At 41.5% G+C, this 24,103-nt stretch overlaps 1 protein-coding gene across 3 annotated transcripts in view; it reads right to left on the bottom strand.

The window, feature by feature from the left end:
• DEUP1 (deuterosome assembly protein 1) overlaps positions 1-24,103 on the bottom strand; it is a 76,733-nt gene that overhangs the window by 34,757 nt on the left and 17,873 nt on the right. Inside the window, exons 1-5 of one of the 3 annotated variants that reach the window (XM_087966137.1) lie at positions 19,889-20,144; positions 19,155-19,215; positions 11,072-11,243; positions 6,916-7,011; positions 4,986-5,120 (exon numbers count right to left, since the gene is read on the bottom strand). In XM_087966137.1, coding sequence (XP_087822263.1) covers positions 4,986-5,120; positions 6,916-7,011; positions 11,072-11,243; positions 19,155-19,215; positions 19,889-19,931 — 507 coding nt within the window. In that variant the 5' untranslated portion in view covers positions 19,932-20,144. Of the gene's footprint in view, positions 1-4,985; positions 5,121-6,915; positions 7,012-11,071; positions 11,244-19,154; positions 19,216-19,477; positions 19,691-19,888; positions 20,145-24,103 lie in introns of those variants that run through there. The other 2 variants (XM_026679926.2, XM_087966136.1) reach the window with 2 other exon arrangements.

Here is a 24,103-nt window from a genome sequence, read left to right as displayed (position 1 = left end):
TGAGCAATTTTGTTCTTGAAGGGGGCTTGCAAACCTGTCACAGCAGGGCTTTTGATGGTTTCATCACATCCCTGCCAAGTTTCATCTTCATAATCTATTTGCCTCCAGGAATAGCTCTGTTGGAGGAATCCTTGAGGATGCCCTGTCCCAACAGGACAAGATAATATATTTTCACTTCTGTTTGCTCGCATGCGAAATGACATTTGAGCCATTTGTTACTCATCTACTGTTTTGTCTGTTTTATAGCCTAGGCATCCTTACCGAATAAGGATCTGCAAAATAATTGCATTGATAGATCCTCCATTGTGTCACCCTATATAGTGTGTGTGTTGGTCTGTACCTGACTAGAATAGAATAGAAAGAATTAGAATTAGAATAGTATTAGAATAGAATGAGCTGGAAGGGACCTTGGAGGACTTCTAGTCCAACCCCCTGCTGAAGCAGGAGAATCTATACTGTTTCAGATAAGTGACCGTCCAGTAGTCTCTTCTTTAAATTATCCAGTGATGGACAGCACATGGTTTCTGAAGGCAAGCTGTTCCTCTGGTTAATTGTTCTCACTGTTAGGAAGATTCTCCTCAATTCCAGGTTGCTTCTCTCTTTGATCAGTTTCCAACCATTGTTTCTTGTCCTGCCCTCTGGTGCTTTGGAGAATGACTTGGAACACCCCCCCATTCTTTGTGGCAGCCTCTCAAATACTGGAATACTGCTATCATGTCCGCCCTAATCCTTCTTTTCTTTAGACTAGCCAAGCTAAAATCCTGCAGCCATTCTTCATATGTTTTAGTCTCCAGGCCTTTGATGATCTTAGTTGTTCTTCTCTATCAATCAATCATTACATATGAGCATCCACACTTCTTCTCACACAAGGACACCTTCTTAAATCCAACATCATAGTGAAGGAGATACTAATCTAAATTTCAGGAAGAAGGAGGAGGAGGAGGAGGAGGAGGAGGGGAGAAGGAGAGGAAGAAGGAGAAGGAGAGAAGAAGAAGAAGAAGAAGAAGAGGAGGAGGAGGAGGAGGAGGAGGGAGGAGGAGGAGGAGGAGGAGGAGGAGGAGGAGGAGGAGGAGGAGAGAAGAAGAAGGAGGAGGAGGAGGAGGAGGAGGAGAGGAGAGGGAGAAGGAGAAGGAGAAGAAGAGGAGGAGGGAGGAGGAGGAAGGAGGAGGAGGCGGAAGAAGAAGAAGAAGAAGAAGAAGAAGAAGAAGAAGAAGAAGAAGAAGAAGAAGAAGAAGAAGAGGAGGAGGAGGAGGAGGAGGAGGAGGAGGAGGGAGGAGGAGGAGGAGGAGGAGGAGGAGGAGGAGAAGAAGAAGAAGAAGAAGAAGAAGAAGAAGAAGAAGAAAGAAGAAGAAGAAGAAGAAGAAGAAGAAGAAGAAGAAGAAGAAGAAGAAGAAGAAGAAGAAGAAGAAGAAGAAGAAGAAGAAGAAGAAGAAGAAGAAGAAGAAGAAGAAGAAGAAGAAGAAGAAGAAGAAGAAGAAGAAGACTGGTCGGGTCAGTAGAATCAGGAAAAAGTTCTTAATTCTAAACCTCCAGATTTGCCATCAGTGGAAAACACCAGGGTAAGTGTGTTGAGATAATGACACAGAGAGCCATAGGTGGTTGACATATCCATCATGATGTTTACAAATGGAGTTCAAAAGGTATCTCCAATATCAATTCCCACAATACATTTGCTTTGAGATTTTGAACATCATTCCAGAAACTACCACATCCACATCCAGTAGGGATAATGACAGGAAGGGAGATGATGATGATGATATCCATCCAGTCATCTCTGATTTTTGGCGATTCTCCAGATCTCTCAGTATCTTTCAATCTTGCACTACTTCTCATCGTTGTTCTATACTCTGGCTGGTATCAGCTTTGATGGTGTCCAGCCACCATGTTCTTTGGCAGCCTGGCTTTCTTTTACCACTCACTCTTCCAAACATAATTGCTTTCTCCAATGAATTGCCCTGCATGACATGGCCAAAGTAAGTGAGACCACAGTTTTGTGGTTTTTCTTCTTCTTTTCTTCCAGTGACATGCCTGGTGTTATGGGCTCCAGGACTTGTTTGCTGGTCACCTTTGCCGTCCAAGGAACATGCAGAAGCCTTCTCTGGTATCACAGCTCAAATAAGTTGATGCATATATAATAGAATCATTTCTCTCTCTCTCTAGCCCATGACAAGTACACTCAAACCGCACCCTTGAATGGGTTTTTCTATCGTTCTTTTCTGCAGTAACGTTCTGCCGTCTTATACTTTTTGCTGGCTTCCTCAGAAGCCTGTAAACAGCTCTCCACCCCACCTCCTCCCCGCTTTGCTTTCAAGCTAAGAACAAATGCAAAAGCTTATTCTTTCATCCCTCACAGAAGAAAAGACAAAGCTGCCTTTGAAAAGGGCATTTCCTTCAGCTCTTTCTGCCACGGGGAAGAGAAATACACGCACTCTGCTCTGAAATCATTGTCTTTTGAAGCAACTCTGGGGAAACTTGTACATTTCGCCTTGGCAAAATGCAGATTCTGTGACACAAGGATGGCTCCAGCAGTTAGACCCAGCAGCTAATTAGCAATTAAACACTAGTGGATGAAGAAGCTCGGTGAGCAATACTCGTCAATGTCTCCCTGTGCTTAGAATCCGTTGAGAGAATCTCTCCCTTCAAACTGCAGATATCCAAATAATGTATTAAGCAATCTTTTATACAGTTGGGGCATATAAATTTGAAGGGGCCCCGGTGCTCTCTGAGCTTAGTTGTTTTCTTGCAGATATTTCATTATCCAAAACTAGGGAATATCATCAGTGCTAGTAAGTCGTTTCTAGTAGTAAGAAGCGGGAGCAAACCTCACACCTTACTAGCACGGACGATGTTACCTAGTTTGGGTAACGAAACGTCTGCCAGAAAACAACCAAGCTCAGAGAGCACCGAGGAGCCCTCGTGTCAGCCCCGAGTTCTTCTTTATTGGTAGGCTATAAATCTGTTGTTCCCAACTTAAGCTGGCAGCTGAGAGGTCCCCTTTCCTAAAAATACCTATGTCTAAGCCCCGGTTGTCATATCTTGGTATGCTTTTAAGTGATCGGACAGGACCACAGGTGTATGACAGATGCTACAATCATGTGCTTCATGATATCATTGTCCAAGTGATACAGATTAACCCAGTTCCCGCGACTTTTCTACACATACTTCAGCCTCCAGCTTCCTAATCATCTTTGTTGCTCTTCTCTGCACTCTTTCCAGAGTCTCAACATCTTTTCTATATTGTGGTGACCACTCTTCCAAGTGTACTGAGAGTGAGCTGTTCCAAAGTCACCCAGCTGGCTTCATGCCCAATGGAGGACTAGAAGTCACAGTGTCCTGGTTTCTCCTGGTCTGGAACTTTAACCACTACACCAGCCTGGGCTGTCACAAAGCCATTTCTTCCTAGAAAAAAATATGCTTGGTTGATGGTTCCTGACAATCGAAAGCACATTTTTTTGCCTCTGGCTCCAAAGTGATATCTAGCCCTGATTTCTCAAAGTCAGATAACAGATAACAAATTAACAGAGTTGGAAGGGACCTTATAGGTAATCTAGTCCAGCCCCCTAATCTAGTCCAACTCCCTGCCCAAGCAGGAGAGCCTACACCATTTCTGACAAATGGCAGTCCAATCTCTTCTTGAAAGCCTCCAGCGATGAAGCTCCTACAACTTCTGAAGGCAAAGCTGTTCCATTGGCTGATTGTTTTCACTGTCAGAAAATTTCTCCTTATTTCCAGGTTGAATCTCTCCTTGTTCAGTTTTCATCCATTATTCCTTGACTGGCCTTCGGGTGCTTTGGAAAATAGCTCGACACCCCCCCTCCTCTCTGTGGCAGCCTCTGAAATATTGGAAGACTGTCTCCCCTGGTCCTTCTCTTCACTAGACTAGCCATGCCCAGTTCCTGCAACCGTTCTTCCTATGTTTTAGCCTCCAGTCCCCTAATCATCCTGGTTGCTCTTCTCTGCACTTTTTCTAGAGTCTCAACATCTTTTTTTATAGTGTGGTGACCAAATGTCACGGTATGATGTCATGGTACACCTGATGTCAGGTGTCTCCCTTGTTCTACTCCACCCTGTGGCTTGCCCATCAAAGGGGCAATCAGAACCGGTGGAAGAGGCAGACCTTCCTCTGCCTGCATCAAGTTTCTGTGACACAAATCAGTTGCTTACCCTTCTGGTTCTGAAAGCCGAATCTGGCTCTAGGTTCTGTCTCAGTTTACCGTCCCAATAAACAACTGAGTTGGAAGATCATTTAAAAGCAGTTTATTAGGGTACCCTGATAAGGTGGGGTCTCTCTCTATGTAAAAGGAAGAGACAACCTCAAACCCCATGTTCCCCTCCTTTTTATAGTTAAAAGAACAAAGAAAACGCAAGAGAAAAGTTGTTTGGACAGAATAAAAGTAACCTCCCCTTTGCATAGGAAATCAGTTACGTGTAATCAAACATGTTACATATTTGCATCCCATAATATCACACAAGTTCATTAAAATGAGGTCTGACGTGGGTGGGGGGGGGGGTAGTTGTAAGGAAAAGGGTTGTTTAGAGTTCACGAAAGAGATAAGCCAGAGTCCAGGTTGTACTTTTCTTACCTGGAGCTAGTCTCCAGCTTGTTTATCAGTTTAGGAATGTTAAAAGCTAATAAATCTGAACATCATTTTAAAAGAGAAAAATAAATCAAACTAAAATACAAAGTAATTATGTTAGTTAACAAACTATAAAACCCATGTCATTAGCCCCTCAATTTGCCATCAAAGGTTGTATAAAACATGCACTCACTTTCTGAGTCTTCAAAGAAAACAAATAAACAAAAGCTACAATCAATTTTTCTCATGGCATATCCAAAGAATGCCACACCTGATTAAAGGTGAAAGAAGACCGATTCTTGCAGGTCTCCAAACACAAATAATAATATTTTCCCTTCCTGTCCCATCTCTTGATCTTAAGAGTACAAGGTTTGCGAAAGAAGCACTCCTTCAAATAGAGATCCTTACCTCCAACTTCTGGTTTAAACAGTTCATCTGGAAAGGTGCTTCTTGGTTTTCCATGCATTTCTCCATGCTGTGAGTTTTGTTTTGTTTTAATTGGTGCAACTGTAACTTTTCATAGCTTTGTGTCAGCTTAGCAAACTAAAAATAAATGAATGTCAAGAATATATCATTTCTTTCTTAAAAGCTGATGGTAGGATGAGCTAAGGCAGTTAAGCTTGAATATTATAATTAGCTAGACTTCTTTTTTTATTGTACCACCTATTGCAACTAAGCAGTTAAGACTGAACACAGGTGAACTTTCACACAGTTTGTGGTATCAATTAACTGCATGATTAAACAGTGTTTATTTGGTTTATTGTACCTTCTATGTATTCTATCTAGTTATTTGTAGGAACTGTTTTGCATTAATTTAGCGCCATCTTCTGCAGGCAGACTTAATCTTTCTTCAGAATCAAAGAATTGGGTTAACTAGCATAAACTAATATTTAAGAGATCTAATAGAGGTTTCCCTAGGTGAAAAAGTGTAGCATTGGGGGGAATTTTTTTTTTACTTAGATCACAAAAAATGATTCTCTTTGATAATCATTCATGCCTCTACCTGAATACTGTGATCCCGATTCTAAACTTACAGCTAAGCAACTCGGACCAATAAAAATCGTATGTGTTAAGTGAGGTTCTTAAGTAAAATATATACAGTAGTTTGGTCTTGCCATTTATGGATCTAAGAATACGGTCATTAAATATGACATTCAGTGTCAAAGCAAATGAGTGCAAGCACAGGGAGGTTACATTCAAAAGGGAAAAAAATACATTGTTCAGAGGGCTACTGATTGTTCTGGGAAGGCGAAAGAAAGATTGCATACAGGTGGTGAGAGAAATGCAGTCAGGTAATCCTCGACTTATGACCAAAATTACATCAAAAATTTCCATGGCTAAGAAAGTTGTTAAGTTAATTTTTCCCGATCTGATGTCCTTTCTTTCCACAGTTGTTAAGCGTATCACTGAAGTTGTTAAGCTAGTATTAAGTGAATCTGGCTTCCCCATTGACTTTGCTTTTTAGAAGATCTCAAAAGGTGATCACATGACCCCAAGACACTGCAACTGTCATAAATACAAGTCAGTTGCCAGGTGTTTGAATTTTGATCATATGACCATAGGGATGCTGCAACAGTAATAAGTTACTTTTTTCAAATAGTCCACCCAGTCTCTGATTTTTGGTGATTCTATGAGCCAGATTTTCAAATAGTCACTAAGTGAATGGTGACTACCAGTATAGTACTTCCTACTCCCAGATGCCCCATCAAAAGAACATATCATCTCTATTCCTTACACCCCAAGTGTTGAATGGGAATTGCTGGATTTTAATGGACAAAATTAGATGCTGCCTTTGAAGGGTTGTATATGTCAGCCACCAAAAAGTTCAGGCAAATAGAGGAACATGGTGGGCGTATATAATCATTTCTTAAAGCACAATCCAAGTACAATGGACAGGTGGATTGCTTTCCAGAACAAACCCATTTTCCGCATTCCCACAATCTCATTCCTCATCTAGTCTGTTTGAGCACTTGAGCTTCAAGAATAAAGAGTGACTGGATTCGGACTATGGTTTGATTGGTTTTATTGGAACAGACTGGGGTGAATCCTAGCCGTGGTCCACAATTAGCAATTAATCAAACATATGAATCAAACCAAGTCTCTGTAGATAAAAAGAGTCGAGTCCAATTTTGGGAAAAAAGGGTACATTTAGCCGACATTTTGATGAGAAGGAAATTATTAACTCAAATGCTGGTAAGGATTCCATCATGGCCTCTTTCGTTCCGCGAATAAAAATCCCTTAGTACGGGTAAAGTTAGGCAATAATTTTTCCAAAATCACTAAATTAATCTTGGAATATTTAAAGCACCGTAAAATAGGAATCTGACTTTTTCCTTACTTGGGTTTTCAAGGCTTGAAGCTGAGCATCATAGTTCTGAGCCATCTCATATTTTGACTTTTGCAAGCTGTCCAGTTTCTGTCTGAGTAAGCCCACCTGTATTTGAAAGGGATGTTATTCTGAGCCTTGAAACAAATCCAATACCAAAATTATTCCTACATCGGGCTACATAAGAATAATTTTCTTCCGTTCAATTATGTCTGATTCTTGGAGACAAACCTGGACAAATCCCTGCAGTTTTCTTGGCAAAGTTTTCCAGAAGTGATTTCCAATTTTCCCTTCCTTGGGCAAGGAGAAAGTGATCAGCTCAACGTCATTCAGTTAACTTAGTGCCTACGACTGGAGTAAACTCCATAGTCTCTTGGTTTCTAGCCTGAAGCCTAAACCATTACACCAAACTGGTTAAAATACTGCAGGATTTCTGAATATAACCTGATAAAATCTTGGCTTATAACACCCCAGATTTAACTGTGGTTGAAAAAAAGAAAGTGTGGGGTTCCAGCACTCAGTGGTGAAAATGGATGTTTAACTGGAGATGGTATCACATTTTGCTTTGCCCCACAGTTACTGGGGGGGGGGGGAGGGGGGAGTGTTTCTTCCTCCAGATTTAAGAAGGAAACTTCAAATCGATCCATCTATCCTCTGTTGTTCCTCATGAGAAAGTCATGGAAATGGTGGTTTCTTTGGCTGGTGAGTTGAGTGGCAGGGAGGAAGGCTCTTTCATCAAAAAGCCTTATGCAGCCAAAAAGGCACTAAGAGTTGTTAATCTAATCCTACGTAGCTTTTTCTCTGATAATATCACACTACTAACTAGAGCATACAAAACATTTGCTAGACCAATACTTGAATACAGCTCATCAGTCTGGAACCTGCATTACGTATCTAATATTAACACAGTTGAGAAAGTCCAGAAATATTTCACAAGTCGAGTTCTCCACTCCTCTACTCGTTGCAGAATACCTTATGCCGCCAGACTTGAAATTCTAGACCTAGAAAACCTAGAACTACTCCACCTTCGGTCCGATCTAAGTATAATACATAAAATCATACATTGCAATGTCCTAAGTGTCAATGAATACTTCAGCTTCAACCACAACAATACAAGAGCACACAATAGATACAAACTCAAGGTTAAGCGCACCAAACTTGATTGCAGAAAATACGACTTCAGCAACAGAGTGGTCAATGTCTGGAATACTCTACCTGACTCTGTGGTTTCTTCCCCAAACCCCAAAAACTTTAACCCTCAGACTGTCTACTATTGACCTCACCCCTTTCCTAAGAGGTCTGTAGGGGGCGTGCATAAGCGCACCAATCGTGCCTACCATCCCTGTCCTATTGTTTCTTCTATTTTTCTTATATGTATCCATTTCATGTATTCATAACTATGTTTATACTTATACCTGTTATCTTATAATTGCTTGACAAATAAATAAATAAATCAAGTTAATAGCTGTCATGCAGCCTAAATTATGGACACTAGAACCAACATTCCTCAATTCTGATACATTTTTTAAGATCAGTGTTTCTCAACCTTAGCTACTTTAAGATATGTGGACTTCAGCTCCCAGAATTCCCCAGCCATCACTGAAAATTTCAGTTGAAGTCCACATATCTTAAAGTTGCCAAGATTGAGAAACACAGTTTTAGATTATAATTTCGTCTTCAGTTAAAAAAAGACTTTCTTCAGATATAGGTGAGTGTTTCTTTGGTGGTTTTTGTTATTTCTAGAATGGTAAATGTTTAGAAATGTCTGAGAATTTTAGTGACTTTTGCTTGTCTTGCAAAAAACTGAGAATTAAAAAGATTAAAGCATTTAAATGAAAAGAAATAACTTTTCTTTTTGGAAAAGGTGAATAGAAATAACCTCTTGGTGGGAAAGCTGCCTTATTATCAGCTGTAAAACAAAACCTTGAAGACTGATTATCAAAGTACAAAATGCCTACTTTAAAGATAATATTTGATTTATGGGCCTGTGAAGGGCTTGAATTTTTTAATACTTTGCTGGAACTAGGAGTTACTACTGAAGTTATGAACTTATCCCTCTTGAGACAACAGAGATGGACACACTGTATTTACAAATGCAATCGGATGAACATTTTAAAATGGAAAAAGATGTTGTGGGTTACTCGTTCAAATTGTAATATGAGATTTATTGGAACTACTTCTCAGAAACTACAAGTGAACTTGGAAGCTGATGACTGGGAGAGAAAAGGAAAAGATGCCACAGGAAAACAGGAGTCATAATTTTATTCACAGGATTTAAAGATGGTTGGGAAGAAGGGGAAAAATAGATGTAGAATTCAAAATGATGTGTACACTTCTGGTACACAAAAATGATATTGAGGAATTACCAATAACTGGTGGTCTCTAAACTGATCCAGATCTCTGTACATACAAACCCTAATTATCAGACGGGGGAGAGCAGAGCGATATATCTTTGCATGCAAAAGAACTCATTAGTAGGCTTCCACTTTTTATTTTTTAACTGCTGATGCAGCCCCATCCACCCTGCACAAAACACTGTTGTTTAGCAGGAGCCAGAATGCCTTTCCTTCCTTCCAGCCTGCTCTGTCGAAACCTAATTATTTTATAGAGTCTGTCTTTTTGAAAAGAGGATAAATAATGCAAAATATCAGTTATATTTATTCTATTGCCTGGTTCACACATTTTGCTACATTATGTTTCTGTCAGGTTTCAGCTCAGCATGATGCATGAACCCATTATGGCTTAGCATTCTATGCGGAAAAAGCCTCCACAGCTTGTGCAACAAGGTGTTATTTTAAAATCCGTTGTGTATGAATGCAACCTATGTACAAAGGTTAGGTAGGAGGCCCTGGATATACTATTTTTGTTTTGGAACATTTTATATTGCACATGGTCTATTAAAACCCTCCCGCCCCCATCCAGAAAGAAAAATATTGCTGGGAGAAGGCCTGATATGTCTGTTTGTCTTTTCATTCTGTCTCTCTCGCTCCCTCTCTCTTTCCCTTCCTCCCCCCATTCTCTCTCTCTCTCGTGTGTGTGTGTGTGTGTGTGTGTGTGTGTGTGTGTGTGCCAGCTGGATAGTGTAGTGGTTAGAGAGCCACTTTTCACATAGGATATCAGGGTGTGAACCCTCGCTTACCAATAGCTGTCTTTGAGCAAAGGCCTCCTAATACTTCACCTGACTGCCTCAGAAACAAGAGTGACACGAACTAGAAGAATCATGCCACCTCAGACATCATCGGATTAACAAAGTCTGCGTCAGATGTGGGGGACAGAAAACAATCTGATGATAATTGGGCTAGCTTAATGAAACCATACATGGTTTAGCTCCATGATGGTGAACCTATGCTTACGTGTGCCGGAAGTGGCATGCAGAGCCACTCTGCTGGCACATGAGAGGTCACCCGGAAGAGTCCCACTGTGCATGCATGCGCACCGCCCGCCAGCTGATTGTTGGATATCCGGCACACATGCGTGGGGAGCGGGGGAGATGCGCCTGCATGCGCAGAGGCGCGTGGCACATGCGGGGATTGCGCATGCATGCGCAGAGCCACATGGCGCGTGGGGGGTAATGCACGCATGTGCAGATGTGCGCCGTGCACAGGAGGGGTTGTGCATGCATGTGCAGGGAGCATGGGGGGGCATGCGCATTGCCTTCTGGGTGCTGGCATGCGAGCAAGCGAGCGTAATTTTTGGCACGGGAGCCCAAAAAAGGTTAGCCACCACTGGTCTAGCTTAAGGAGAAGAAGAACTAGGGCTGACATGATAGCAATATCTCAGGGGCTGCCACAAAGAAGAGGGGGTGGACCGATTATCCAAAACACCTGAGGGCAGAACAAGAAACAGTGGATGGAAACTAATCAAGGAGAGAAGCAGCCTAGAAGTAGGGAGAAATTTCCTGACAGTGAGAACAATTAATCAATGGAAGGACTTGTCTCCAAAAGTTGTGGATGCTCCAACACTGGAACTTTTTAAGAAGAGATTGGATAACAAGGCAAAATGACCACCCAATCTACTTATTTTACAAGCCCGGGACTTCCTTTGGACTTCCATTCCACAATTAACCAGGCTGGCTTCCGTTTATCTTTATTGAGCTCATCCAAGGCATATGATTGCATAGCCCCTCCCGTTCAATGCAATATTCACAAAATAAATGATGCAACATTACCTCTTGACCTTTCTGATCTAATTTGCTTTGGGCACTTGCTAACTCTTGATCCCGGATAGTCATCCTTGCTTCCAATCCCTGCATCTTCTTTTCCCATTCCAGTTTCTTCTTGTTTACCATTATGTCGATCTGGTGCATTAGTTCTTGAAGTTCAGCATCACAAGGGATAGATCTAAAAGCAACCATTCATTTCATTCTTTAAGCAAATTAAAAGATGTAGAGAACCCACATTTTATCCGGAAAATGACACCTCCCCCTCCCTCCCTCTCTCTCTCTCTCTTTTGGACTTTGGAAAAGCTCTGCAAGGGAAGAATACAGGTAGTCCCCGACTTACCACAGTTCATTTAGTGACCGTTCAAAGTTATAACAGCACTGGAAAAAGTGACTTCTGACTCTTTTGCAGCATCCCCATGGTCATGTGATCAAAATTCAGAGGCTTGACATATTTATCATAATTGCTGTGTCCCAAAGTCATGTGATTCACTTTTGTGACCTTCTGACAAACAGAAACCAGATCTACTTAACAACCATGATGCTAACTTTACAACTGCCGTGTTTCACTTAACAACCGTGGCAAGAAATGTCATAAGATGGGGTAAAACTCACTTAACCAATGTCTCACTGAACCACAGAGATGTTGGGCTCAATTGTGGTCGTAAGTTTGAGGACTACCTGTATTCAGACCCTGCTCATTTCTAAGCTAAGACACTCTGATGATGTGTTCAGATCAAGCTTTGAGGTGCCACTGACTAAGTCAAACAAAAGTAAATATTGTTAACTTGCTCACCAAGGGATCCTCTGCGTCATCTGGCTGTGAGATGCCCCCCACCCCTTACATTTTGCCATGACCTCACAATGGATCCTTCACTACATGACCATTGCAATGGGAAACGCCAGGATGCTACTTCTACACAATAATTTGCAAATAACCTTTATTTTGGGCCTGTTTCCCAACATACCTGAGGGAAAGTCACACACAGATCAGCTAAACTAAACTACTTCCGAATTGCATAGAATTGGGTTGAGCACCAAGAAACATTGCAGGTAAAATTTAAATAAAATTTTAAACTCTATAGGTAATCTTCGACTTATGACTGGTTGCTTAACGACTATCTGAAGTTACAACAGGTATACTTATGACCCAGCCTCAAAGTTACAACTGCCATTATACCACTTTTATGGTCAAGTGGCCACATTTGGGGTCGCATTGCAGCATCCCACAGTCACATGGCCAAAAATACCCATTGGATAAGCTGAATTCGGGCTTATGTCCATGCGATTTGCTTAACAACCGCAGGACTCACTTAATGATTGTCATAAAAATAGTTGTAAAATTGAGTCTGGTGAAATAGCAATTCAGCTTATGACCGCAAAGACTTATGATTAAAATCTTGGGCTCAATTGTAGATGTGAGTCAAGGGCTTTGTGTAATAGGCCAAGGTTATCTCTTTGACAGGAAAATAAATAAATAACCCCAAACTTCAGGGAATCTCTTCTTGATGATATACTATCCTACCATTTACATTAAAGCTTTTGAAGTAGCCCAATTAGATAACAATTAAAAATGTTTTTCCACAAGATTCGTTTGATGGGGGAATGAGGGTAAAATAATGATCAAAACTGTAAACCTTTTCCTAATTAGCAAGTTTATGCGTGCCAGAGAGTTTAAAAAAGAAAAAAGAAAAAGAAAATTCCTCTTCTTTGACCAGGTTTGGAAAGTAATTTCAGTAAGTAATGAGGGTCAATTAAGAAAGCCCCCCTAATGAAAAGCAGTTAGCCCCATCATGGCTCCATAAATGAAATCTTAAATTCGTCAGTATCGAGCGTTGGGGTGCTAATTAACAGACTGATTGGCTTTTGCATCTGTTAATAGTGACACAAAATGATTTGCGTATTTGTGGTTTTCTGTATAAATCTCTGGAAGATTCAGCAACTTGAAAATGTCTGGACTTCAATTCCTGATTATTCTGCGTTGTAATGTGTTGCAGGGCTACCAAGGCGATTAAATAAGTTTTTATGGCAGAAAAATACTGGGATTTGAAATCCATGCATCTTAAAGTTGCTGAGGCTGAGAGACACTGCTCTAGAACCTCCATAGATTCTCAAGTTTATGTTTTGACCCAGATCCCCAAACACGACAAGCCCTCTGAAGTGAACTCAAAAGATTCCTTTATTGGGAGCGCTGGCAGCCTTGGCAAAAAGTTTCTCTCTTAACGCAGGCTAACAAGTCTGGCCTGTCAGAAGATGAATAGTTGTCTGCCACACCTCTTCATCTCCACCCTTGCCTTTTATCCCCAGAGTAGGGTGGGGCCTCACTAGCAGTGGTGGCTCTTCCTTCCCAAGGACCGGCCCATAGATTTCCACTGCTCTCCTCTCCTCTGCCTTCTGAGAAGTTGTGCATCAGGCACTGGACCCAGCTGTTCCTCCTCTTCCTCATCAGTCACCTCCAGACCTGGGGCTGTTGACTCTCCATCTGAGGGCTGACGAACGGCCCAGGCTCCGCCTTTGTCTCTCTCTCTCTCTCTCTCTCTCTCTCTCTCTGCCAGCCCCATTCCCCCTCGGAGCTTCCGGGTTGCCTTGATGCTGACCCTGAATCCCATGCCGCCTCCTCTGATTCGGCTGCTGGATGCACCAGTGACCGACAGGCCACAACAGTATATTCAAAATCTAAAGAAGTTTTGAAATCTCAGGTAATCCTCAACTTGCTGCTATTCATTTGGTGAACATTTGAAGTTATAAGGGCACTGAAAAAAGTGCCTAATGACCATTTTTCACACTTGCAACCGTTTGCAGCATCCCAGTGGCCGCGTGATCAAAATTCAGATGCTTGGCAACTGGTTCATATCTATGACAGGTGCAGTGTCATGGGATCATGGGATCCCCTTTTGTGACCTTTTCTGACAAGCAAAGTCAATAGGGAAGCCTGATTCACCTCATAGTTGCGTTACTAACTTCACAACTGCAGCAACTCACTTAACTGTGGCAAGGAAGGTTGTAAAATGAGGAAAAACTCACTTAACAACTCTCTTGCTTATCAACAAAAATTTTGGGCTCAGTTGTGGTTGTAAGTCAAGGACTACCTGTACACTGTCCTATTTAGAAAAATGTTAAATAAACTGAAGGATCATAGGTCATACTGTTCGGCAATATGATAAAACAGAGAACGCAGATATGAAACAGTCAAAATCTCAGTTTAATGACAAGTTAAAGGCAAATCAGCTCCATCCCTTACATTGCTTTCCCCATGTGTAAGGAGGCCTTCCTTACAAGTCTGCTTTTAAAAATGATATACAGATTGTAGTACCTTGAATCCTCATCAAAATGTTATATGAAAATATTAAGTCAGCAATCATTTATATATATGCTGGATGTAAAGTCTCAAGTTAAATTCTACTCTTAATGTCTACATGCTTTTTTTTTTTTTTTTTGAGAAGAGTATGGTAGGATTTTTTTTAAAATTTTTTTCCAACTGATTGTGGTACCGTATATCCAGGTACTAATCAGATCTGCCCTTCTTAGTTTCCAAATTCTGCCCATATCTGCCAGATTCTGCCCATTTGTAAGGCTATTTAAAAATAAGCCTCACTAAAAAGTAATGGGCCATTTCAAATCTAACGTGTCTTCCTTGCTAAACCATTGCTTAGTTAGTCATGAAGAAGCAGTGAAAACACGTCATCCCTCTATCACATCTCCCTTTACATACCGTGTTTCTCCAACAATACGGCCTCCACCAATAGGAAGGCCCAGCATGATTTCTAGGCATGAGGTGAAATTAAGCCCCACCTCCAAAATTTAGGCCTATTTAATCCATGCATTTCCCCGCCATTTCTCACATCGTTCGTTAGAACTACACGAGGTGAAGAGAAATGGGGGAAGGGCGGGGGGAGAAAACTTGCCTTTAGGAGTGCCCTGTAAGTAGCCTAGGCTAGAATACCCCAATCTACTGATAGAACATCAGCCGATAGAAGCTCCCCGAAGGCAGAGTCCCCAGCCGCTGGGGTCAGCCGTGGCTGCCCGTGTCCCCTGCCATTAGGCAGTGTCTTTCGGGCGATGGAAGCTCCCCAAGGGCAGTCACCAGCCACTTCGATCGGCCGGTAGAAGCGGCCTCAGGGCGAGCGCACACAAACACTCCTCTCGCCGTGAGGCCGCTTCTACCGGCCGATCGAAGTGGCTGGTGACTGCCCTTGGGGAGCTTCCATCGCCCGAAAGAGACTGCCTAATGGCGAGGGGACACGGGCAACCACGCCTTGCCCCGAAGCGGCTGGGGTCTCTGCCTTCAGGGAGCTTTCGTCAGCCGATAGAAACGGCCTCGTGGAGAGATACGTGTGTATGGGCCGCTCTAGGTGGGGGAGGAAATTAAGTCACCCCTGAAAAGACAGCCTAGCCGTTTTTTCGGGGGTCAAAAAATAAAATAAAATAAGGCCCGGCCTTATTTTGTGAGAAACACGGTACCCAGAGCTTCAAGCCTTTCATTTAAAACCAGAGTTTCTCATTACTCTTTTAATAGGGAGCTCTGGGATAATACTGGCTTACAGACTGGAATCATGCAAAAATATTGTGCTAAGCCATGGTTGGTATAATAATTCTCAATTGGCTGGGAACATGTATAGAACACACAACACTGAAAAGTAAACCTAATATGGCTTGGAGCAGTGTTCCCCAACTTTGGCAATTGTTAAGACATGTGGACCAACTCTCAGAGTCCCCCAGCCAGCATTTATTCTGGAAAATAAACCAGTTTTTCTGGTTCATCCAAATGAGCCATAATCTGTAAATTTTATTTATATTAATTAATCCCAACGATACAATGGGGTGTAAAAATGTTAAGTCATTCAGGTTTTTTTTTAGAGAGGTAGTTTTGTAGGCCCAGCGCACGTTTTATCAATTAGTAATACATTCCTGGGAGAGATATTTGTATTTTATATATTGTTGCATAATTGACTATCAAGAGCCATGGTGGTGCAGTGGTTAGAAAGCAGTACTGCAGGTTACTTCGGCTGACTGCCAGCTGCTGGCAGTTCAAGTCTCACTGGCTCAAGGTTGACTCATCCTTCCAAGGTTGGTAAAATGAGGACCCAGATTGTTGGGGGCAATATGCTGACTCTGTAAACTGCTTAGAGAGGACTGTAAAGCACCTTAAAGCGGTATATAAGTCTAAGTGCTATTGCTATCTGTCCCTGCGACATTCACCTTTCAACCTTATCTTCACCACTCTGAGGACAATCCATTCTGTTAGCCACCAGGAGAGCAGCAAACAAGCCATTCCTGTACAGGTAATCCTCGACTTACAACCACAATTGAGCCCCAAATTTTCAGTTTTGTGTTCTGTATGTGTTCCCAGCCAATTGAGAATCGTTATACCAATCATGGCTTAGCACAATATTTTTGCATGATGCTAGTCAATAGGCCAAATTTCTGTTGCTAAGGAAGACCGTTGTTAAGTGAGTTTTGCCCCATTTTACAACCTTTCTTGCCACAGTGGTTAAGTGAATCACTGCAATTGTTAAATTAGTAACGTGGTTGTTAGGTGAATCTGGCTTCTCCATTGACTTTGCTTGTCCGAAGGTCGCAAAAGTTGATCAGATGACCCCCCGGGACACGGCAACTGTTATAAATATGGACCAGTTGCCAAGCATCTGAATTTTGATCACATGACCATAGGGATGCTGCAATGGTCATAAGTGTGAAAAACAGTCATAAATAACTGTTTTCAGTGCCATTGTAACTTTGAACGGTCACTAAACAAATGTTTGTAAGTCAAGGACTACCCTATACAATGATATAACAAATCTAGGATTTATTTTAAAGATCCCTAAAGAGAATAGTTTGCAACAACTGTTGACACTTAATGCTGATAGAATATTGAGCAGTTGATGCAAAGGAAAAAGAGCTATTATCGTAACAATGTTATGTTTATACACATAAGACAGTAAACCAGAGGTGGTAAATTTGGGATATTCCATGGAAGGTCACAGATTTCTCTATTTCTACCTTAGACCAAAGATAGCAAATCAGGGCCAGGAGAGAGAGGGGGGAAAAAAACCACAATCTGACTCATCCAGTCATTTTTATCTCCCTTATGGTGCATTTTTAATCAGCATGTGGTCAATTTTTCCTCTTTATCTGATCTGTCAAAAAGACACTTTCAACAACTTTGAAAGAGCTACGGTTCTTTCTTTTCTTAGGCTGAATGGAATGTCATAGCTAGAAAAAAAGGCAGAGAACCAAAAGGACGCCTTGTGTTTCTCTTATGAAATTGTATTGATAAAAAAGAGGTAATATTTGTATGATGCTTTAAGGGCTCAGATTCTTTATGTGCATTAAGCTATTCTAATCTTTGCATCATTGTTTTAAAGGAAAGAAAGATGTAGCAGCAGGCCCAGAAGTAGAGAAAAAAAAATCTGTGGGAAGCCATCCTAGGGACAAGACTTAAATCAGTAGTGCCTGAATTATGTAACTCGTTTTAAGATTAACTGTGCTACACCACTGCATTAGAGTGTTTTTGCACTTCATATAAATGGGAAAAGACTCGGCCAATTCTTTTCTGACTAGATATTTTAGGAAGCAGAGTTATTTCTAAAAGTAGCCATCACAACTGATGCTTCCAATTGGACTTCAATTGCCAGGATACCCCAGCAGACTAAGCCAATTGGGAAATTATAATAGTTGAAATTCAAACTATATGGGTGACCACTGCTTGAGGAGCTGATTAGTTTAGATTCTAGTTTACATAATCCAATCTCTACAGATTAGAATCTAGTATCTAAATGTTATCACCTGTTTCACACAATCCGAGGAAACACAAGATCTAGTGACCACATGAAGCCCTTATAAGGAGAAGGCGGCCACCGACACTTGACATCCTCCAAAATTCTGCTAGCCTGGTAACAAAATGTTCAGAAACCAACCCACAAGCTTGGAGAACAAATCTCCACCCTCAGAAACTATATGCTAAGTAAAATCATCCTCTAGCAGCACCCATTAATGCACTATTCACACTGTCTGAATAGGCTACAGGTAAAATCCACCATCTGAATATTTTATATTGCAAAATGATTTTTTTAAATACAATGTATTTTTAAAAAAATACGTTTAATAATGGATGTATATGTGGTAGCCTGTGTGTGTGTGTGTGTGTGTGTGTATAGTATTCAGCTTTGTTCGGGTATTTTCCCATGTCATTATAGTTGTGCTTTTAAAGTTGTAGCAACGTTTCGGCATGATGGCAGATGAGATTCTGCCGAAATGGTGCTACAATTTTAAAAGCGCAACTATAATGACATGGGAAAACACAACTGAATACCATATAAATACCTGAAACTTACACACACACACACAGATCTACATACACTGTATTTATGAAAATCTGTTGTCTTCTGAAAACATTGGATATATGTATATATATATATGCTGCACTGGCATGCCATGCCTGATATATATATTTATGCATGTGTATATATATACAAAATATATATATATATATATATATGTATACATATATATATATATATACACATACACACACACACACATATATATACATATATATATATATATATATATATATATATACACACACACACACACACACACACACATATATATCTCCTTTTGTTTTGTTTATCGGTTGGTCTTTTCTTGCATTTGTGTATTTTGTTTTTTTGTGTGTTCTGTTTTTTTAAAATATACCATATTAAAAAAAAAGAATGTTTTTGCAGCCTCCAACAGGCTCTCTGGATAGGCTGAAAGGTAAAATCGGCTCTCTGGAGAGGCTATAAAAAAAGCAGCTTGACTTCTGAATAGGCTGTCAAGCAATATTGATGATCTGAAGTTTCCTCTTTTCCATTCCACTCTCTAAAAAAAATCAGAGAAGCCTGAAAAGATAAGCATCAACTATGCCCTTCTAAAGAAAGGCTTCCTAAATGTGCCTTGCTATTTATGTATTCCTTCGTTCAATGACTTTGTGCTAATCCTTTTTAATTCGGTTTGTTGTTTCAATGAGAGAATTAAAATAGACTTCAAAGGCTCCAAAATTGCTCCCTGTCTTAGAACTGTCAAATCGTGGTCTGTCCTTCGACCTTACCTAGACATCATTTGTTCTTGCAGTCCCTCTATGGTCTTCTCCATCCTGGTCTTGATCAGATCTATTTAAAACAGAGGGAAAACAGAGGGAAAAGTTTAGTTTTCTGGAAGCCCTCGCTTTTTTTTTTTTTTGCAAAGAAACGGGTGTGAGAAGGAAAATAGCAAGATTTTTTTCCCCCTTTCCAGAGCCTTTCGGTGCAGTAAAAGCTGGTTCGATTCCGAAGAAATCAGGAAAGGGGTCCTCTGAGCATACACAGAGCGCCCGCCTCAAAAAATGCCCTTGGGCTGGGCCGGCGCCCTTTTTCATGGGGTCCAAGGGCTCACCTGGAGGGCTCTCAGAACTCTCCCATCCACCTGCGGATCCCTGCGGCTTTAGTCACGCAGGTGAGAAAGACGCCTCTCATCTCGGCCGCCCTCCCGCCGCGGCTGCCGCCTTTCGTGGCCACGCCCCCTTCGGCCCGGCGGCAGTTGCAGGCGGGGCCGGCAGGCTTCTCCCGTTGCTAGGGCGACGGGGCAAGCCGCGGCGGTGACGGTGGCGGGGGGAATCCCCGAGGGGGGCGGAACCAAAAGAAGACGCTGCGCACGCCGGAGCCGCTCGCTTCATAGAATCTTTACATATAGAAGAGTCTGTCCGATCCGCTGCGAGTCCCCGTCGCCGGTTTCCCCCCACCCGCAGCCCCGCTCTCTTTGAGAGTTCCAGAGTGTGAAGGCTACAACAGGTAGACCTCTACTTACGACCGCAATGGAGCCGAACGTTTTCCGTGCCTAAGAGAGGCATTTGAGTTGTGCTCCGCTTTACGCTTCCTTGCCTCGGTTGTTAAGTGAATCCCTGCGGTTGGTAACGTGGTTGGTAACCCGGTTGTTAACTGAGCCTGGCTTCCCCATTGACTTTGCTGATCAGAAAGTCGCAAAAGGGAGGGGGGGTCGCGTAACTTTGGGACCTAGCAACGGTCATAGATAGGAACCTGTGGCCAAGCCTCTGAATTTGGATCACATGATCAAGGGAGATTGTTAGAAGAAATATCCTTCTGAGTTCAGTTCCAAGTGGGGGAAAAGATACTGGAAAACATGGAGGCTGTTTGGAAGGCTGAATTCCACATGGCCTGGAGCTCCAGAGTGAAAAGGAAGGATGATCACATGCTTCAATGCGAAGGATACAAATACAGATAATCAGAGTTGGAAGGGACCTTGTAGGTCATCTAGTCCAACCCCACCGCCCAAGTGGGAGACCCTACACCATTTCTGACAAATGGCAGTCCAATCTTTTCTTGAAAGTGTCAACTGATGACAACGAAGAGATCAAGAAAGGGCTGAGGTGCTGAGAGTGCCTGAGTTTTATACTCTCTGTTGGGATTTGAATTGGAGCTTGTATTCTGATTGGTTGTCAGACCCCCCATGGGGCCATGCAGGGACAACTCTGTAGGCTGTCCTGAGGTTCCAAGCTTGGTTGAGCCTTGCTGGATGATGATGCACTGAAAGGGCTTTCGACCATTGCTATAGCTTTACCTGGAGATCTTTGTTATGTAAACTATTCTGTCCCAGGCCTTAATGGCCCACCCATTAATAAAGGTGGGGGTGAGCTTCTACTTCTGAGGTGAATTTCTGCTTCTGAGTTTCTGCTCTTTTTAGAGGAATTATTCTGCCTTTTTAATATTTCCCAGGATATTTCATTTTTCTAGGAGAGGGGTGGGTGCTAACTTCCTACAAGATGCTGCAAATGTCATAATTGTGGAAAAACGCTCCTAGGCCACTTTTTTCAGTGCCATTGTAACTTTGAACGGTCACTAAATGAATTGTAAGTCGAGGACTACCTGTAACGAGGATCAATAAATCCACCAGGGAGAGGTGGGGGAGGGAGGTTAGAGCAAACTTGGTCAGCTCCATTTTAGTTTTCCTGTTGTGACCAGCCCATCTGACCGGTGAAAATGTAATTGCAATAGCACTTAGACTTATATACACTTCACAATGTTTTACAGCCTTTTCTCAGAGGTTTACAGAGCCAGCATATTGTCCCCAACAATCTGGGTCCTCATTTTCCGACCTTGGAAAGATGGAAGGCTGAGTCAACCTTGAGCAGGTGAGAATTGAACTGATGAACTGTTGGCAACTGGCAGTCAGCAGAATTAGCCTACAATACGGCATTCTAACCACTGTGCCACCACACAGGATGTTTATTTATTTATAAAATTTATATAACCTCCCATCTCACATTGTGATTCTGGGCAGCATACAGCGATCAAATAACAACAAAAATTAATAATAATTAAACAATTAAAAGTGTTCCAGACTGGCACAACTCCAAGGCATCAAAATTATTTAGTAACAGAGACTATTTTTGCTTTCTTGCATTGAGATCCCTAATCGAGAGAGTGCTGATTACAGCAATAAAGAAAGATGGATGTAAGATTCAGGATTCAGTTGTGTTGAAGCATCGTGCTGTTTTCTTGACAGTTGCCATTTCACTGAAATTGCTCATCTCTTATTAAACACCACTTTCAAATCTACAAAGGAGAAGGAAATATATTTGACAGATATAAATGCTGTTTTGTTTCACTTTATACAAAGTCAGCACAATCAACTTAAAAGCAGTTGGGCGGATCTGTCAGAAAGGCAGGCAATGAAGGATAGCAAATGTTGACACATGCATAAGGATGCAATCACACAAATACTGCATTCAAGTCAGATTTTTCATGCAGGCGTGTAGTACAGGACAGTCCTGCCAAATGCTAGAAGTCAAAGACCAGGATAGAGTTCAAACGTACAGAGAGTTCTTGACTTACAACCATTTGCTTAACGACTATTTGAACTTACAACGGCACTAAAAAAAGTGACATGATTGTTTTTCATATTTATGACCATTGCAGCATCCCTGTGGTCAAGTAATCCCTGTAGTCAAGTAAACATTTGGATTAAAATTCAAATACTTGGCAATGGTGGTATCATATTTTTTGTGTTTTGTCTGAAATGGTATAGGGTATCCTGCCTGAACCAAGTGTTGGACTAGAAGACCTCCAAGGTCCCTTCCAACTCTGTTATTCTAACAAGAATATCATGAATGAAGTATAATTGTTATTATATAATATGTAGTATGTATTGGCATCTCTCATTACGTCTAAAATAATTATGCCCATTTAACATAGATTTTACTTGTGTTTATCCCTTTTATTTCTCATCAAGTAGAACGTTTTTGCCAATCTGCATTTCTATATTTTAAAAGACCCGTGTTTTAAATTCTGTTCTGTTATTCAGATGGCAAAGAGGCAATTTAGTTCTACGTTTCTGAATGGCAGCCGAACAGTTACAGATCGAAGCTTGCAATTAAATGTCAAAGAAGATACTTCTAAAGAAAATATGCAACCATGGACAACTCCAAGGTTGCACACCATGGCAACAAGGGACTGTTTTTCCGTGAAAAGGAAGTTTAATACTAGCAGGTGTAAGAAGCAGCAAGATGATGCATAATCAAGGAGAGAACTGGCGATATACAAGTACTTTTTTTTTTTTTAAACACTAACATTCGAAGGGAATTTAATGATATCCTAGGTTGGATGAACTGAGTGCGCAATTTAAAACTAAGTTATTTCCAGATCAATGTTTTAACTTGCAAATCTTTTGGCCTTCTAGAAGGGCCTTAAAACCTGGTCTGGCAGGTGGATTGGGGCCCCAGGGTAGGCGGTCCTTTGCTGAAGGTGGTTGATGGGCTAAGAGAGAAGACCTCACCTGTATCACCTCCCACACTTGGGTTTTAGTTTGTATTTAAGTTTCTTTAAGGTTAACTGTTTTCATATTTATCTTGGTATCATTTTGCAAGCCGCCCAAAATTGTTTTAACGGTGAGATGGGAGGCCTATAATGTGAAAGGAGCAGAAGTGGAGAGCCAGTTTGGTGTAGTCATGGATAAGCTGCCAGGGTAGAAGCCAGGAGACTGCGAGTTCTAGTCCTGTCTTAGGCACAAAGCCAGCTGGGTGACCTTGGGCCAGTCATCTTCTCTTAGTCCTAGTGAAGAAGGCAAGGGCAAGGAAGGAGAAAAGGGAAAGAATGGAATGGAATAGACCTGGAAGGGACCTTGGAGGTCTTCTAGTCCAGCCCTCCCTGCTGAAGCAGGAGAACCTATACTATTTCAGATAAGTAGCTGTCTAATTTCTTCTTAAAAACCTGGAGCACCCACGATTTCTGAAGGCAAGCTATTCCACTGGTTAATGGAAGGGAGGAAGGAGAAAAGGGAAAAGGAAAGGGAAAGAGGAAGGGAGGGGGAGAGAGAGAGAGAGAAAGCAAGAGAGAGAGAAAGAAAGAAAGAGAGAAAGAAAGAGAGAGAAAATGAAAGAGAGAAAGAGAGAAAGAACATTTCTTACCACATCCTCTATTACATGAGCAAAGCTTTGATAATGTTAACCACAACAGCAATGCTTTTGATATTTAGGAGAGTTAGTGGAAGTATTAAGACTCTACTTTTAAAGTGAAACATGCAAGTTCTAAGTGCTAAAGTTTTCAATGGGAAAAGTACAATTCAGTATACGCCAGTTTATTCAGCAGCCACAGAGTTAAATAAGTAAATGGGTAGACTAGAGCAGCATCAAATGTGTGCTTAGCTTTTCTCTTTTCCTCTACTGGTAGTCCTCAACTTATGACTTTCATTTAATGGCAGTTGAAATTTATGTCAAAATTATATGGGAAAAGGGACTTACGACTTGTACTTAAAACTGTCACACTATTCCTAACTAAGGTCATGTGATCACAATTTAGGCACGTGGCAACAGGATCATATTTCCAAGCATCCAGATGCCACGTGATTTCTGCAAAAAAAAAAAAAAGACAATAAAAATGCCAATGGGGGAACCCAGATTTGCTTAATAACCACATAATTTGCTTAGTGACCGTTGTGATTCACTAAACGACCACTGTCAGCCTCAAGATATCTTCTACATCTTATATCTTCTGCATCTTCTCTGCT

Source organism: Notechis scutatus, chromosome 5, assembly GCF_049901735.1.
Source record: "Notechis scutatus isolate UNSWTSFEM ecotype Mainland chromosome 5, rNotScu1.2, whole genome shotgun sequence".
NCBI lineage: Eukaryota > Metazoa > Chordata > Lepidosauria > Squamata > Elapidae > Notechis > Notechis scutatus.
The sequence above is the reverse complement of the archived record's forward strand: the minus strand, read 5'-3'. Positions and strand labels throughout refer to the sequence as shown.